This window comes from Lepus europaeus, chromosome 7 (assembly GCF_033115175.1).
Source record: "Lepus europaeus isolate LE1 chromosome 7, mLepTim1.pri, whole genome shotgun sequence".
Taxonomy (NCBI): domain Eukaryota; kingdom Metazoa; phylum Chordata; class Mammalia; order Lagomorpha; family Leporidae; genus Lepus; species Lepus europaeus.
This window is the reverse complement of record NC_084833.1, coordinates 101,875,176-101,892,360: the sequence shown is the minus strand read 5'-3', so window position 1 is coordinate 101,892,360 and position 17,185 is coordinate 101,875,176. Positions and strand designations below refer to the sequence as shown.

General features: G+C 57.5%; 1 protein-coding gene across 1 annotated transcript; it reads right to left on the bottom strand.

The window, feature by feature from the left end:
• Window positions 1-1,014: 1,014 nt before the first annotated feature.
• On the bottom strand, window positions 1,015-17,185 carry ANKK1 (ankyrin repeat and kinase domain containing 1). The gene is given in 16 exon segments (XM_062197607.1): window positions 1,015-1,035; window positions 2,337-2,557; window positions 5,941-6,019; window positions 7,450-7,578; window positions 7,581-7,657; window positions 7,660-7,710; window positions 7,713-8,007; window positions 8,010-8,059; window positions 8,062-8,248; window positions 8,359-8,495; window positions 9,964-10,027; window positions 11,405-11,517; window positions 11,718-11,835; window positions 13,895-14,069; window positions 14,071-14,201; window positions 17,132-17,185. Coding segments are annotated over 16 exon segments (1,902 nt in total).

Sequence of the window (17,185 nt, the reverse complement as noted above, 5' to 3'; positions counted from 1 at the left end):
GCAGAGGCGGAAAAAGTAGCCCTGCAAGTGCCGCTTTCCTGTGCCGGCTTGGTCCCTGCCGCGTCTTCTGTCTGCCGTCAGATCCCCTTGCTGCGGGGCCAGCTGGGAGAAGCAGGTGAGGCTGAGCGCTGTGGCCTGGGCAGCTCTTTCTGCTCTTGGCCTCCTGGCCACTCAGCAGCTCCCAAGCCTCCTGGGGCTCTAGCGTGGAAGTGCTCGGACAGCAAGACTTGGGCTTTGTAAAGATGAAACATCAGTCGTCCACCTGGCGAAGCAGCGCCGCTCCTGCCACCTTGAGAACAGCAGTGGTGACAAACAAGGTGGCGGCTCCCACGGGCTCAGGCTGCGGAGAGCTGTCAGGGCATAATTTGCATGCTAAATACAGTATTTTTAGCACTGGAGTTTGGAGCACTTAACTTGCCCTGAACATTTAATTATGGACTTTGATCTTCCCCCTGAACCTGAGTATAGCTCAGAGCTCGAGGAGAGGTTCCTGTCCCCAGAAGCACCCTGATTTCAGAAGGTGGGCAAAACAGGCCCCTCATTTAGCTCGGGCCAGGGGGAGGGGCGGTAACCCAGTGACCACCTCTGGCAGAGGCCTCAGACCCCTAAGGGGGCTCGAACTCCCAAGGCCCTCTCAGTTGGTGGTGCCCAACCTATAAGCTATACACATACACATACACACACACCCACCATGCTCCAGTCTGAGAGCTTGCACACGCGCGCATGCGGACACACATACACAATATGTTCCAGTATGTTCAAGACACACACACACCATGCTCCAGTCTGTTCAAGAGCTTGCCCTGGACTGGAGCTTATAAGCTCATCTCATGGTTAAGAATCTTATCAGGGCAGGAGTTTATCAGCTGTGCGACTTGGAAGAGATGACACAGGGAGGCCTGGAGAGGGAGAGATGGAGGGAGCAGAGTGAGGAGAGCCCTGACAGCGAGCGAGCGAGGGGAAGAGGGCAGGGCAGGGGCGGGAGGCGGGGCCCAGGAAAGTTGCCCACAGTTGTCACGCGGGCTTCAAGTCTTTCTGCCAGACAGCAGATTGACAGCTCAGTGGGCAGGGGGAGGACTGGGCTCCACCCCCTCCCCCTTCAGCACTTCAGGGGCAAAGGAATGGGAGGAGGGGGATCTGGGAACACGGGGGGTGGAAGGCGGTGGCCCAGGCTCTGGCTCTCTGTGGGCGAGGGTGGAGGGGACACCCACTGCACGTTCACCCCTGGCTGCCTTTCCCTGGGTTCGTGTCTGCCGTGTCTCTGCACAGCACCCTTTCCCCCGAAGCTGCTCTGGTGCCTTGCAGTGGGGGGCGTCGGCAGCTCTCCCACCCTGCCTGGGGCTGGCTCCTGGGTGCATTTGTCCTCTCAGATGGGACTGAGGAGCTGGCCCAGCTGCGACTGCCCGTCCTCCGGGCTGCAGGCCCTTCCTCACAGGCTGAGAAATGGCCTCACTTCCTCCATGTGTCGCTGAGTGTGTGCTGATGGAGCGACAGTTGCATTCCAGGCCCCGGGCAAAGTGCCGGGGCAGGTGGTGGTCCTGATGCCTTCCTTCGTGGGTTCGCAGTATGATGGGATGACAGGCAAAGAGCCAATAATGGCACAGTCATGCCAGCGCTCTGCTTCTCCCCTCCAGGGCCCCGGCTAGGCGTGGGGACCATGGCCAGGGCCTGGGCGAGGACTGCAAGGCACAGGCTTGCTCTGCTCAGCTCCAGGCACTCTTCCTGGGTGATGTGGGGTGCCTTAGCCTTGAGCAAGCCGGTGAGGAGGCGGCAAGGGCACTGACAACGTGGAGAACTTCCTGCGAGGCCGGGGCAGGAGAAGCTGGAAGAATCAGCTGCAGATCCTGCCTCCCGGCAGTCTCACAACAGGAGCCACCTGCCAGCTAGAAGCAGCCTGGCAGACGGGCCTGCCTCGCACTTCCGGGACCCCACTGGTCTAGGACCCTTTGTCAAACCATCCCTGTCCTGGGGACTGCACAGCTGCCTTCACCTCCCTGTGCCCCGCCCCCACCCCCACCCTCTGCCTCCCCCAGCCCAGGACCCAGGCTCCGGCTGTGACTTAAACACCCACCTCTGCAGGGGCCTTCAATGAATTCCTGTTCTGCTCCCACCAGGGAGGCGGCGGGGAGAACCATTTCTGTCATCTCCACTTCTGAGAGAACCTTTCCTACAGGGAGTGTGCTCTGTCTGGGGCCGGGCCAGCCGTGACTCCACGTCTTGTAGCACTCAGTCCGGCGCAGCTCTTAACCAGCCCAGAGCTCAGTTGGAGGAGGCTGGTGTGGTCTGAAGATTGTTTTTGAAAAGAAGAGAGAAGGAAAAGCTGTCAGGGACCAGACCTTGACTGTCGCGCTGTAGGCATGCAGGCGAGCGATGGTTGCTGCCCCAGCACAGGAGTGCAGGGGAGTGGGGTCGGGATGCAGCGAGTGGAGCTTCAGGAATCTGAGGGTGCTCTCCTGGCAACAGGTGTCGCTGGCTGTGCCACACCCAGCTTGTGTGAAGCGGAAGCTGGGGGGCAGGGGCAGGTCATCTTTGGAGTCTGGAGACCCATGCTGGAGGGCTGAGGGGCGGCAGAAGGGGGTGTTTGGTAAGAGTACTTTTTCCAGATGGCACCGTGGCTCACTAGGCTAATCCTCCACCTTGCGGCGCCGGCACACCGGGTTCTAGTCCCGGTTGGGGCGCCAGATTCTGTCCCGGTTGCCCCTCTTCCAGGCCAGCTCTCTGCTATGGCCCAGGAGTGCAGTAGAGGATGGCCCAAGTGCTTGGGCCCTGCACCCCATGGGAGACCAGGAGAAAGCACCTGGCTCCTGCCTTCGGATCAGCGCGGTGTGCCGGCCGCAGCGCGCCAGCCGTGGCGGCCATTGGAGGGTGAACCAACGGCAAAGGAAGACCTTTCTCTCTCTCTCTCTCTCTCACTGTCCACTCCGCCTGTCAAAAAAAAAAATACTTTTTCCTTTCCTCCTGCTTCCAACTCCTGTACTTGGCAAATACAAGGCCGCACCACAGCAGGGGCTCGTGGTGTCCTAAGAGCAGGGACGCGGTGAGAGTTGCTGGATAGAGTCCTGGCCGGGGGGGCCATTGGTTGGAAAGTCCACAGCATTGCTGTCCACTTGCTACACTTGGTGTGGGCTTTCCCATAGTCAACACCTGACCTCTGAGACGGGGGATGTGCTGAGGCCAGAGCGAGGGGGCCAGCCCCCCCGGCACCTCAGGGTCGTGGGTGAAGGGAAGGATGGTGGCCAGGGGAGGGGAGGCAGGTGGCACCGTTGGGGTGGGCAGGGCCTAGGGAAGGGCTGTCCGTGCCTTCTGTGTTTTCCTGGCTTAGTCCAGCTCTGAGCATCCTGTCCTGTCGCTGCTGGGAGTTCACAGATGGGAAAAGAGAGGCATTTGGTGGCCAGGCTCACTGTTGCCTCCAGGGCTGGGGAAAGCATAGAGAGCGCAAGACTGCCTGCAGGAGGCACGTCCGTCATCTAGTGTCCCCTGCACAGTGCTCTGATCTGGAGTCTGGAGTGGGAAAAGCTGAGACACAGTTGGGAACCCAGCCCCTTCCTCCCACCAAGCTTCAGGTCCCCCCGGCCTCCTCTCCTCCTCTTCTCTCCAAGTTGCTGACTTCACCTGCCCACCCTCCCCGATGTGTGTGCACAGCCCTTTGTCCACCTGAAGGCTGAGCAGAGCCTAAAGGAGCTCATTGGCCTCACACCCTCCTGCTCCCGTCGGTGCAAACATGGCCTGTTTGCTTTGCTTGCGCTGAACCTGCACTTGGCTCTTAGGGCTCCAGGTACCAGCAGAGTCTGTGCATCACCCCCACTGTGTCCCCTGCAGCTTGCCTGGCACCCATCTCAGTGTCACAGCCCACACCAGGGCATAGAAGTGCAGTCTCCTGCCTTCCCCGAATGCAAAAGAAAAGAGGCAGCCGCTCCCAAGACCATCCTCGCCAAAAGCCTGCATAGTCTGGGCCCTCGTCCAAGAGGAAACTTCCTCAGGACTCAGAAAACCTGCAAGAAATGTATGGGCTGGGTGCTGCCTTGCCCTCCGACCAGCATGGCACCAGACTGAATGATGCCAGCACACAGTGAGATAAGATGATCTCTGCCACACGACGCAGACAAGGCTCAGCGAGCCAGCTGCACCAGAGGTCCGCCAACGAGTGGGTGGCACCTAGGCCTGCCTGCCTGGCTCCCTCAACCCAGCCTCCCAGAGCCCCTCCCCGCCTCCTCCCAGCCTGGCCCCTTATCCTTGTTGCTTACATTATGTGACAGTAAAACCCTGCCTCCTAGACTCTGACTCGGCAGGTACGGATGGAGCACCTTCCAGGCACCGAGAGGACTGGGTGGAATGCGGAAGTGAGTAGGATGTGGGGACGTGGTGGGCATGGAGCCAGGAAGGCAGGGCAGGTGGCAGCCCTCGAAGCTTCACTGCCCAGGGTGCTGGCACCGAACACCCTGGAAGGCTTCCTGGCAGAGGCAGGCGAGCTGGATCCTCTGTGCCAAGTGCCCACCCCACCCCACTTTGGGACGCCAGGGGTGTAAGCACTCCATAGGGCCTCCAAGTGAAGATGCCCAGTAAGAAATTGGGGGTCTCTAGCCTCCCTGCAGCCCAGCTACCCTAAATGGGGCTCACAATTCAACTGGAGACCACTCCTTGGGAACATCCAGAGCCTCGTTAGAAGCCAATTTTATTTTATTTTATTTTATTTTTTTGACAGGCAGAGTGGACAGTGAGAGAGAGAGAGACAGAGAGAAAGGTCTTCCTTTTCCGTTGGTTCACCCTCCAATGGCCGCTGTGGCTGGTGTGCTGCGGCTGGTGCACCACACTGATCCGAAGGCAGGAGCCAGGTGCTTCTCCTGGTCTCCCATGTGGGTGCAGGGACCAAGGACTTGGGCCATCCTCTACTGCACTCCCGGGCCATAGCAGAGAGCTGGCCTGGAAGAGGGGCAACCAGGACAGAACCGGCGCCCCAACCGGGACTAGAACCCGGTGTGCCGGCGCCGCAAGGCGGAGAATTAGCCTACTGAACCGCGGCGCCGGCCCAGAAGCCAATTTTAAACATCCCGAGGAGAGCCCCAGGAGGCAGCATGTTAAAATGGGGCTTGAGGTGGCTAATGTGTGTGTGTGTGTGTGTGTCTGTGTCTGGCGAGGGTGGCTTGGGAAGGGAGAGGCGGTACTAGCAGAAGCTGCCCTGGAACCTGAGAGCACAGCTTCTGTTCTCTCTTGGAAGAGGGGAGCAGGGGTCTGAGCAGAGATGGCTCCCAGGGACTTTGGTGTCCACGTCCCCAAAGGATCTCTCCATTCCCCGGATAGTGGGTGCCAAAGGATCAACTGCCTTTCTAACCCGTTTCTTCAAGACCTCAGGCGCTTCCCAAACGGAGAGCACACGGGGCTGACCACTCTCCCGCTGGCTGGAAGTAAGCAGTCCCAACTCCCCTGTCCGCGGCTCACACAGAACCCTAGGCCCTAGACTCAGACTTCAGGGTCAGGGAGTAGCAAACTGCCCCCTGCCCCTCCTGCTGGCGCCTGCTCAGGGAAAGAACTCTCAGGGGGGCATTTGTAACTGCAAGTCCCGCCCCAGGCTGTCTCAGGAAGAACAGAGACCGGGCCAAGCGCCTTAGGAGGGAGTGGGAGTGGAACCATCGCCGAGGGCCTGCAGCTTCTAGTCTTCAGGCTTTCCCACCCGTCCAACCTGGCAAGGTAAAGAACCCCCCACCGCCACAGTGCTGGCCGGGGTCTGTCTCCCTGACTGCGCTAGGCAAGTTGCACAGAGAAACCAAGGCGCGCCCCCTGGTGGCGGTTCTCAGCCCAGACTGCGCTTCAGAAGCACCTGCGTTAACGTTAATGACAGAGTAGGATCCCATGCTGGAGATTCCGGTGTGATTGGTGGGGAGCTGGCCCATACTGGTGCTTGTAAAAAGCCCCCAACCTGGGAGAGTCTAATGTGCAGCTCACCTTGGAACTGCTGTCCTAGGACACAACCCAGCCGGTGCTGCTCGCCGACGCACTCCTGGCTTCCCTTGGCAGCTGCAGGCTGTGGCAGGGTGGGGTGAAGTGCTCAGGGCCCTACAGGCTGGAGCCATGGTCCAGAGGCCACAAGGACAGGGGACGCAATGCTGCTGGTCTGCGAAAAAGGACTCACGCACTGAACACCTGCCACGCCTCTCACCCTGTGCCAATGCCGGGCTGCTGACGGGCCCCTGCTCAGCCTGGCCCAGGAGAGCCACACGAAGGTGGGCCTGCCAGCTGACTCTAGATGAGCTGGCCAGGAGTGGGGGCAGATGAGCCTTCGCTGACCATCCTTGGGTTGGAGGGGCTGCTTTCACCGTGTGGTCCGACAGCCTGGACAGGCAGAGGGGGGCAGGCCAGCACCCCAGGACATCTGTCCTGCTTTCACCCTTCTCACAGCTGGTGCCCACCAGCCACTAAGCCACAGCCTCGGACACACAAGGTTAGTGTGGGCAGCCCCAGCCCTGCCCCAACCTGCCCACAACCCCAGGCCAGGCGAGGTGTGGTGCAGGGACAGTTCTCCAGCCACGGCTGAAGAGAAGCGAGCCTGCCCTGTGACATCCCAGGCCTGAACACCGCCCTTGCAGCTCCCTCTGCTGTCCCCCACCCCGTGTGAACTCACACACATGCAATACAGCACGCCAGACAGCTTCCACACGTGTGCGCATGCACACACACAAATAGTGCACAGATCAACCTGTATGCAGAGGGATGATCCACAGCTGCACTGACTCCAGGCTGAAGCCTGGGAGCACAACTGCACTCAGGGAAGGGCAGGACTGGGGGCCAGGAACCTCGTGTCCCATTTGAGATCATAAATCCACAGCAGGGGCCACACTCTGCTCTCACTTACAAGAAAACCATGTGGGAGAGCAGGCATTGGGTCCCTGGGAAGGGGAGGGTGGTCACGGTGGCAGCAGTGGCTGACCAGGGCTTCGGCAGTGAGCAAGTGTGACAGCCCTGAGGCCCCTGGAACAGAGCACCTGCCTCTGGCTCCCTTGCTCCAGCCTGAGGCATGGGGCCTGAGCTGGGAGGAAGACACTTCCCATGCCTCTGTGCCTCCCTTGGTCTTGGTGGGAGGCATCCTAGGATTCAAGAAACCCTGTGAACTTAGGCGAAAGGTGGCAGGAGCCTTGGGGAGGAAATGGAGTTCACGCTGGAGATGAGGTCCATGCAAGAAGTGTCTGACGATGTGAAAGCAGCGTCCCCAGCTCCAGCCTCCATGGTTCCTCTCCCACCTTCCATCACCCAGAAGGCCAGGTCCCGTTCGCCCTCAAGGCCTAGGGTGAAGGTGAGAGCAGAGGGGAAGGGCCAGCTTCCCTTCCATCAACCCCTCCCCTCCCAGACAGGACACCCCAGGTTGTCCAGACCTCCAGGGAGAAGGCCACCGTGCTTTTGATTCTGGAGGGCGAGCTGCAAGGGCACTCTGCCTCCTCCACTGTGTATGGCCAGCACTTGGAGGTTGGCTGTGGTCCCCTTGAAGGCAACCAGGTGGGCAGGGGTCCAGCCCACCTTGTTGCAGGCCCAGACGCCTACACAGTGCTCCAGGAGGTTGAAGGCACTCAGGAAGGTGCCCCCTCCCCCAGGACGGGCGGGTGGAGTGGTGTGCAGCCGGCCTCCTCAGCAGCACTGGCATCGGCTCCACACTACAGCAGTGCAGTGCCACCTCTTCCTTCCCGGGGCAGGTAGCCAGGTGCAGCAGTGTCCAGTTCAGCTTCCAAGAGGACCCAAGTCTATGTGGCTCTTAGCTAGCAGGTGCACGACCTCCAGGGGGCCCTTGTAGGCTGTTAGATAACGGGACATCAAGTCCTTCTGGATGGGCAGCTTGCGGCTGGCCTCACACCTGCGACGCATCTTGCACATAAGGTACTTGCCCCAGCAGCTGCAGAGTGCAGTGGGTCCAGAGGAGCAGGTCACCCCACTTTTTAGCAGGTGTGGGATGGCCCTCGCCGCACACCACCGCCAGGTGCATGGCCTCCTCAGGTGTCTCTGCGGAACATTCGGCTCAGCTCCCCCCGGCCAGCCTGCAGCTTGACAAGGCTGACATGAGTGAAGCAGGCAGCCACGTCTTGCCCTCCATCTCACACACAAGCTGGGGGTCTGCTGGTCGGGAAACCAGAAGCTGTGCCACGTTCCCCAAGTTGCATGTAGTCAGGTGCCATAGGGTCCGGTCCTCGTGTTCCATGAGAGGCAGGAGGTATGGTCGTCCCCATCCTGGGCCTCGAAGTGCAGTGGGGTGAGGCTCTCCTCCTCCCTAGGAAGCAGATGGAGCGCACAGGCTGCTGGGACTATGTGGCGATGGGGGATGGGGGTGGGGCATGTAGCTGGAGGCTTGTGGCTCTGTGTGGCGCAGCCCCCACTGACTCCATAGCGGACTCCCTGGGCCAGCGGGGAGTGGAGGGGACAGACCTGGTTCCAGTAGATGCTCAGCTCCTCACTGCTTAAGACCGAGCGCTCGCTGTCTGCGAGCTGTAGGACCTGTTTCCGGTAATCCCCGCAGTCTGCTGGGAAGACAGAGGTCAGAGAAAAGGACCTGTGACCTATCTAGAGGTCATCATGGCCATCCTCCTGCAGGAACTACCCAGACTAGAGGGCAAGGATAATACGTTTCCTGCATCACAGATCTCTGCCCACTCGTTGCTGCTACACACAAGAGTGCAGCCTGAGCGGTCTTGGAGTACCGTGCGTGCAGCTGTCTCGCACTGCTGGGGCGGGAAGAGCCGCGGGCTCAGGAGGCGTGAGAGAGGTCCTGGCTCCTGGCATCAGCCAGTTCCTAGCCGCTTTGGTCTTCCTTGCCCAGTTCGGCGGAGGGGGGTGACGGATGCCCAGCTCTCTCTGCCCTGTGAGGACAGATTATGTAGGGGAGAACTGCAGAGGAGCGCCTGGGGCCAGATAAGGAAACAACTCAGGCTGGGAAATGAATTTGTGGCTGGAGCTCTGTGATCTTACGCTTTCCCTGAGGGTGGAAGGCCCTACGTCTCCTGCTCCACGCATGGGCCCACGATGCAGATTCTGAGTTAATTAGCCTGGGGGAGGGGGCGCAGAACACACCGCTGTTTTGTTTTTAATTTCCTGAGTTTTTCCAACAAGCAGCCAGGGCCAGCCTTGAGATCCAGTGCCCTACCTTTCAGTCCTCTCTCACGCAAAGACCAGAGGGGACGCAGAAGCAGGTCCCCCCTACCAAGGACTCGCTTGGAGGGGCTGGAAGAGGGAGGGGCTGGGGAGGGTAGAGGAGGGTACCATTGATTCCATCTTCTTTGCTGTGGATTCCCCGGTCCCCCCAACAACGTGGCATTTACGTCTCACCACTGTCCATTGGCTTCTGGCTGGCTCTGGAAGTAGAAACAGGGCGGGTTGTGATCTGTGCTAGCCCTGTGCTCCCCTGCCATCCCACCCAGTCCCGGGAGATCCTCCTCTGTGCCATTGCGCCTCCTGCTGTGTCTACAGGAAAACCTCAACGAGGGGAGGTGACCCAGGGCCTCGCCTCCCTGGTGAGCTGTGCAGACGGCAGGGTGAATATGGCACCCCCACGCTTGGCTGGTTGCCAAGGCAGTTTAGGGACAGGAGAGCGAGGGGTGGTGCTGATGTTCTGGGTGAAGTGAAAATATTATCACCTTGGTTCTTCGTCTCACGTGGAGGAAGAACTTCCAAGGCAGATAAATTTAAAAGCAAGATTTATTAGAGTCAAAGACCTCCAAGCCCAAGAGGCACGGAGGGGGCCTCCAAGGTATTATCAGAGTACAGGGTGCCATTAATGTTACTGGGTGCTTATTAAAAAATTCGGAATATTAATAAGCTTTGTAGGTTCTTGCCTAATATTCAGAGAACTATGAATACTGGCACAAATGAACGAGGCAGCATGATAATTTTTGAGCTTTTTATTCAGTGAGAGAAGTGTGTCGGGGAGTGAGGGCCCTACCTAAGAAGGAGGGGAAGTCTGGACTCATCCCGAGCAGCCGGTGCAGCTACCTGGAGGAGCACGCAGGCCAGGAGGCATGGGTGGGTGGCCCGAAGGTGCAGGGACAGCAAGGATCTACATGGAGAAAAAGGCAAAAAGATCAAAAAGGGCCGGGCCCACCCTGTCCCAGGCCCTTAATCCATTTCCAAAGGGGCGTGGTTAATTAACCTGATTGGCGGTGGGCACACAGGTGAGGTCACACAGGGGGCATGGTGAAGGTGTGGTCTTCCAGCTCACAAACCTTATCAATTTAATCTGTATACCTGCTACAATAAAGGGAGGGAAAAAACCGGAAGTGGCTGGTGGTAGAGGGGTTTTTAAGCACAATTTTTAAAAAGAGAAAAAAGTGACCATCAGATTGATGTCCCGTTGCAAGGCAGGGACAGAACCCATCAAAAGACCTGATTTGCAATCCTTTATCCTCTCTGGCTTGCTCCTGATAAAACAAAAAAAGCCACCTAGAAGGCTGGGAGAGGTAACTTGTTTTTGCCATAAACTGTGAGCTTGGGAGATGGAATCGCCACACCCAAGCTATTATCAGGGTAAATTTGGAGATTCCTAAGGAAATACACCCCAATTTCCACTGAGTGCCTATTAACTCATCGGACCCCTCACACTGACAGCTTGGGAGAGCCGAGTGCTCCCTCTGTGGGAGCCCACATGTGCGTCTTTCCCAGGGGCTCGGGCCCTGTCGCTGCTAGCCCTCAGGTCACGCCTGTGCCCATTAGGAGAGGGTACCCCTGCAAGGAGGCAGCCCTGAGGTGCGCTCCCTGGCTTGGGGAGCACAGCAGGGGCTGTTTCAGCCTCCACTTGCCACTCAGCCGGGCGGCCTTATAAAGGACGTGACCTGTGACCACGCAGTCCACACAGCAGGCTCAAGGAAGCCCGGTGTGAAGGGGGAGAGAGGGGAGGGTAGGCAGCGGGCTGGCCAGGGGCCCCTTCCCTGCTTTAGGCGTCATTCCTGGGCTCACATATGTTCACACACATGCAGGAGAGGGAGGGAAGACCAAGGCTCCTTGGCGTGATCGATTGCACAGGATGAGGGGGTGGGGCTGAGCGATCTCTGCGACACACTCACACACACGCATGCATTTTTTCTCGGTCCCCAAAGGACTAGCTAACCTCACCCCGTTTCCCAGGCGCGTGAGCTCGTTGTCTGGGGACATTTTACAAATGAAGACACCGCAGCACAGAAAGAACCCAGGGTAGCTGGAGCCAGGCTCAGATGCTGCAGTTTCTGCATGGAGGGTTTTGTAGCCTACCTCCCGCAGGTGCACACATTAACACACAGACCAGACCCTGGCCTCAGCCGCCCTGGCTCCCAAGGCATCCTCGCAGCCCCGCCAGGCAGCTGATGCCTCCAAAAGTTGCTCTGGCCCTGGTGCCAGCGGCTGTCCCTGCAGGGCTCTCCAGAGTGGCCTTGGACCCAATGAGCTCCCTCCCTGGTCCTACTAGCTCCCTGGGCCCCAGGCAGGGAGGCTGGGTGGGCTCTGGGAAGCAGGGCCTCTTCTTGGGGTCCTGGCCCCTGTAGCATCTCATCAGGTCCACCAGGTGCTGGGCCTCACCTGACCACCCGTCAGAGGCACCTAGGGGGCTGCATGCCCACGGTCTCTTGGCTGATGATGGTGAATACTGCAGTGGGAGGTCTGGGCTGCGCAGGGGCTGGGAGGCAGGAGCCAAGGGGCCAGGCAGGAGGCTGGGGCTGAGGGTCCTGGTGAATGTGCACACAGATGTGCGATCAGTAAACGCTAGGTTTCAGGCCCACCTGAGGTTCCGATTTGAGCAGCTGAGTCTCCCAGGTCAAGGGCAGGCATGACCCCACGCCACAGGCCTGTGCCCTCCAGCTGGGTGAGGTGTCCCAGCTGTCCTGACTGTCTCTCTACCTGGAAGAGGCGGTGGGGCAGGGCTGGGAGAAGGCAGGGATGGGTGCTGTGGACAGCAGGGACTGGAGCCACAGAGCTGGCCTGGCCTGAATTGTGTCTCTCCTTTCACGAGCATGTGAGCCCTAGAGACACGGAGTGGAAGAGGGAAGGGTGAGGATGCCGGGGCATGAACCTACCCTTGCTCTGCCCTCCTGAGCCCCAGTCCTTCGCAGCACCATCTACAACCCCATCTCTGCCCCAGACACACTGCCACCAGAGCTCTGTGCCTCTGGAATCCTGTCCCAAAGCTGCAAGTGAGGATCCTGTGCCCCAGGGGACTTTGTTGAGTGTCTGTGATCACCCCAGCAGGCAGCCTGCAGCTCACACTGTCCCAGGAGAAGCCTCCCCAGCTAGGGTCCACCCTGTCCTCCACCTCCAACCTGGACCAGGAGGGGCCTGACCTCACCCCTGTCCTGCCTTGCCAGGTTGGGTGGGGGCAGCAGGCTGCCTTCTGGGCATGTGGCTCGGAGCCCTGCCCCCTCTCACCTGCACATGTGATAAGTGGACCCTGGAGAACATCACAGGGCGTGCAGCCGAGCCCACCCTGCAGAGCCCATCCCTCCGTGTGCAGCATCCAGGCCATCTCAGTCTTCTACTTGGACAGGCCCAAATCTGAAGGCTGGAGAAGGCTGGGCCACCTGGAGTTGTGCCCCCAGGAGGCCGCCTGGCGTTCTCAGCCATCCCACTGCCCGCATGCACCAGCCGGGTGTGACAGCTTCCTACCACCCTGTCTCCAGCTCCACACTCACTACTCGCATGATCACAGACAAGGTGCTTATCTTCTCAGAGCTCCTGTCCCTTCATCTGTGCGTGGAAATCACATGAGGGCCTAACTCATGATGCGCTCTTGTGAGCATTGCATGAGGCTACCTGTAAAACTGAGAATAGTGCCTAGCACCGAGTACGTACGCGGCAGGTGTTGCCTTATCCCGTGGAGTGAGGACGAGGTCGCCACCTTCAGTGAGTGAGCTTCTGCTTATCCCACCTCCATAGGCCCCCGAGGCACTCACACCCACAGCTATTAATCCCCATTTATCTTCCGACCATGGCATCCTTCATTCATCCACCGGCCACTCACTTAGGGCCAACGAGGTGAGGCCTGAGGATCAGGCAGCAGATAAAAAAGGATGCCGGCTGTCCTCTCCCTCTCACCTTCCTGTGTGCTTACTCAAGCAGGGAGTGTAGTCACAATGCAAGTCTCAGATATGATTATGGGTCTAGCAATATGAAGAAGTACAGGTGCTATGAGGGCACACAGCAGGGACCCGTTGGTGTAGAACAGGGAAGGCTTCCCTGAGGAGGTGATATTCCAGCTGAGAGTTGAAAGAGGAGTGAGTCTCTAATAGAGAGAGAGGACTGGGGCACAGAATGTTCAACGATCATGGGGGGAAAGGGTGTGGCATGTTTTAGGAACTAGAACAAAAATGGCCCTTGGGATTTTTTTTTTTTAAAGATTTATTTATTTATTTGAAAGTCAGTTACAGAGAGGCAGAGGCAGAGAGAGAGAGAGGTCTTCCATCTGCTGGTTCATTCCCCAAATGGCTTCAATTCCTGGAGCTGCGCTGATCTGAAACCAGGAGCCAGGAGCTTCTTCCAGGACTTCCATGTGGATGCAGGGGCCCAAGGCCTTGGGCCATCTTCTACTGCTTTCCCAGGCCACAGCAGAGAGCTGGATCGGAAGACGAGCAGCTGGGACTAGAACAAGTGCCCATATGGGGTGCTGGCACTGCAGGCGGCGGCTTTACCCACTATGCCACAGCACTGGCCCCTGTTGTGATCTTTTTTAACAATGATCTATTACACACATCCTCACCCAAAGCACAGGTTGGGAAGGGAGGGATTGAAATGGGAGCCTGCAGCCCACCGAAGGTGACTGCAGGCTTCCTGGCACCTGTTTCATGCACCAAACTCTGCTGCTTAGATGGCTGTGTTCCAGCTGTGACCCCTGACTTCTACATTTGTCCATGATGGGCCAGTCGGCAGGTAGGACTCCTGCCCAGGGATTGCTCAGGACCCTGACCTTGCGAAGCACACTGCTGCCCAGGAGGGTGAGGTCCAGGGGGAGCAGGGGTGGCTGGAGGCCGTGGAGGAAGTTCATGGCTAAGCTGGTCTCATGGAGGGTAGGGAAGCTGAGCTGCCAACTGAGGCTGGGTGTGGGTGGCACCTTCTCCTGCATGATCCCCATCACTATGACCAGGGCTGCTGGGGTAGCCCCAGGTGGACAGGATATACTGAAACTCCATCTTCCCCGTGCTGGCTGCTACTCCAACGAGGTGATTCACCACAGAGCCCCGGGCACATGAGAGCGAGAGATGGAAGAGTGACCCCTTAGTTACAAGAGCAACCGGGAAGACACAAGCCGCGTGTGACGCCAAGCTGTGGGGACCCTGGCCCGGTCCCGGAAGCTTGCCAGGCAGGGAAGGAGGAAAAAGAGAGGAAGGGAGGGCCAGCAGACAGCACAGACCCCAGCCTGCCGTATACTCTGCTACTTGTTTCTGTTTATCTCCCCTAGGAGACTCTGAGCCCAGGAAGGAGCAATATTACATGTCCTGCTTCTGTTTCAAAATGCCGTCAATTGCTACTTTGATTATGAAAGTAATACACATGCTCAGAGAAAATCTAGGGAACGCAGATAGCTATGACAAGGAAAATTAAATAATCAGTAATCCAAGCTTCCCGAGTTGGTCTCTGCTAATATCTTCGGATATTCTTTGATGATGCCTTGATACATTTTCAGGTATATTTCTGTTCTGTCTTCCTTGTGCTCTTCCGATCTCACAATGCATGGAGCATGCGTGCGCATCCCCACCCTGCTGCTCTCCCTCCCGAAGCAGGGTGGCTGGTGGAGCTGTTCTGTCTCGCGGAGGCACCGTAACCATTCCTCCTTGTACTTCCCCACGGCACATATGCACTGCACGATACCTCTGTAGAAGCAAGTGGGAGTCTAGGCTGAAGCGAAGACTTCACAAAATAAGCATTTGCAAGCCCACCTTTCACTCTAGGTGACTGCACAACAGTAAACACGCAAATTGTTACAGATTGTTTGGGGAGCCTGGGGACAAGGATTAGGGGAGAAATGGCCTGTTTGAAAGCATTGCATTTGCAAAGCTATTGGCATTCTGCTGGAAGTGTGCTGGCAGAGTCCCTCTGGGCAGCCAGCTAGAGAGGCTGAGCTCCAGGCAAAACCACCGTGGTGCCTGGCTTCGGACAGCTTGGCTACTCCAGGTCCCTCGTGTTCCTGCCCTTACTTCTCCTCTGTTCTCCAGACGCCCCCGCAACGCTGTGACATGTGTCTATCTCCTTTTGTCCTCTTGGGCTCACAGGAACCAGAACAGTATCTGTCAAGTGGGGCAAGCGGGGGATCCAGCAGTCACTCCACCCTGACTTCAAATCCCACATTCCCCACTTACTCTGTGTGTGGCCCGTGAGTCCCCCGGGCCACGTTTTCTTAACTGTAAAATGGGAATGGTAGTCACTGCCTTGCACAACTCCACTTCACATCCTGACTGGTGAAAGCCGGTTCTGCTGTCTCCTTTTTCTCGGTGCCCAGCACCCCTTTCATCCCGTTTCTGGTGTCAGTACCTCCCTGGGTGCCTGTTGCTAAGGTCGCCAACCACCTCCAAGTTGCTCCAGCCAATGACCAATTCCCAGTTCCTGGTTCCAGTATCTCTCTCTCTCTCTCTCATACTCTCTAGCCTTAGCTCTGTGTCAACATTCTGTTTCTGTTTCTCTAGTCATATCCTCTCTGTGTCTTTTGCAGGCTCATATTCTGTTGGTTTTTTTTTAAGATTTATTTTATTTATTTGAAAGAGTTACAGAGAGAGGTAGAGACAAAGAGACGTCTTCCATCTGCTGGTTCACTCCCCAGATGGCTGCAACAGCTGCTCTAATTGATCTCAGCATCTCCAATTGGACATTCAATATCAACATATCTGGGGCCAGCATCATGGTGTAGCAGGTAAAGCCGCCACCTGCAATGCTAGCATCTCCTATGGGTGCCAGTTTCAGTCCCAGCTGCTCCATATCCAATCCAGCTCCCTGCTAATGGCTTGGGAAGGCAGCAGAAGATGGCCCAAGTGCTTGTCTTGTTTGCAGTCTCCCTTCTACCCACATGGGAGACCTGGAAAAAGCTGCTGGCTCCTGACTTCGGCCTGGCCCAGCCCTGGGCATTGCAGCCTTCTGGGGAGTGAATCAATAGATGGAAAATTTCTCTCTCTTTCTCCCTCACCCCCACAGCTCTGAGTTTCAAATTTTAAAAAATCAACATATCTAATGGTATACTTCTGACTTCCTCTTATACTTGCTCCTACGTCAGCTTCCCTCAACCTGGGAAGAGGGCCTCCATCCTTATAGCCCACAGAACCTGGGGTCATCTTTCACGCCTCTCTTCTCTCACCCTCACAACCAGCGTCTTGGTAAATCACCTCCCTCCACTTTCCAGACAAGAGTAAGAACGTGACTACTTCTCACCGCCTCTGCCTGTTTGCATCTTGGCCCAAGGCTCCACGCTAGCCTCCTGGTTTCTCCCTCCATGACCATTCCCAACCCAGAAGCCAGAGTGATTTATTATTATTATTATTTATTTGAAAGGCAGAGCTACAGGGAGGCAGAGGCAAAGAAGAGAGAAGTCGTCCATCCACTGGTTCACTATCCAAATGGCTGCAATGGCCAAAGCTGGGCTGATCCAAAGCCAGCAGCCAGGAGCCTCTTCCAGGTCTCCCACATGGTACAGGGGCCCAAGGACTTGGGCCATCTTCCTCTGCTTTCCCAGGCCATGATAGAGAGCTGGATTGGAAGTGGAACAGTTGGGACTCGAACTGGCGCCCACATGAGATGCCGGTGCTGCAGCAGTTACTTTACCCACTACGCCACAGCGCCAGCCCCCAGAGTGATAGTTTTAAGAGGTAGGTGGTAGCATGTCCTGCTCAGGATCCTCCAAAGCATCCTTTCTAGTCCTCAGTAAACCCAGCGTTCTTACAGTGACCCGCCAAGTCCCACATAGTCTGCTCTCACCTCCAGGTGTAGCTTGCCAGCCTCACCAGCTGCTAATCCCTCCCTCTCTCACTCTTCTGCTGTTCCTGCATCAGGACCTGTGCACTGGCAGCTCCCGCCCTCTGCCTGCAGCGCTCTCCCTAGGAGAGCCCCATGTCTTCGCTTCAAGTCTCTATGCAAATGACACCTAAGCAGTAAAGCTTTCACAAACACGCGTCTACACCAAGTGGCACCCCCAGCTCCGGCGATCCTTGTTCTTCCTTACCCAGAAGGCTGCAAACTTGGGATTTCCACAGCAAACCTTTCCCTGCAGGATCAT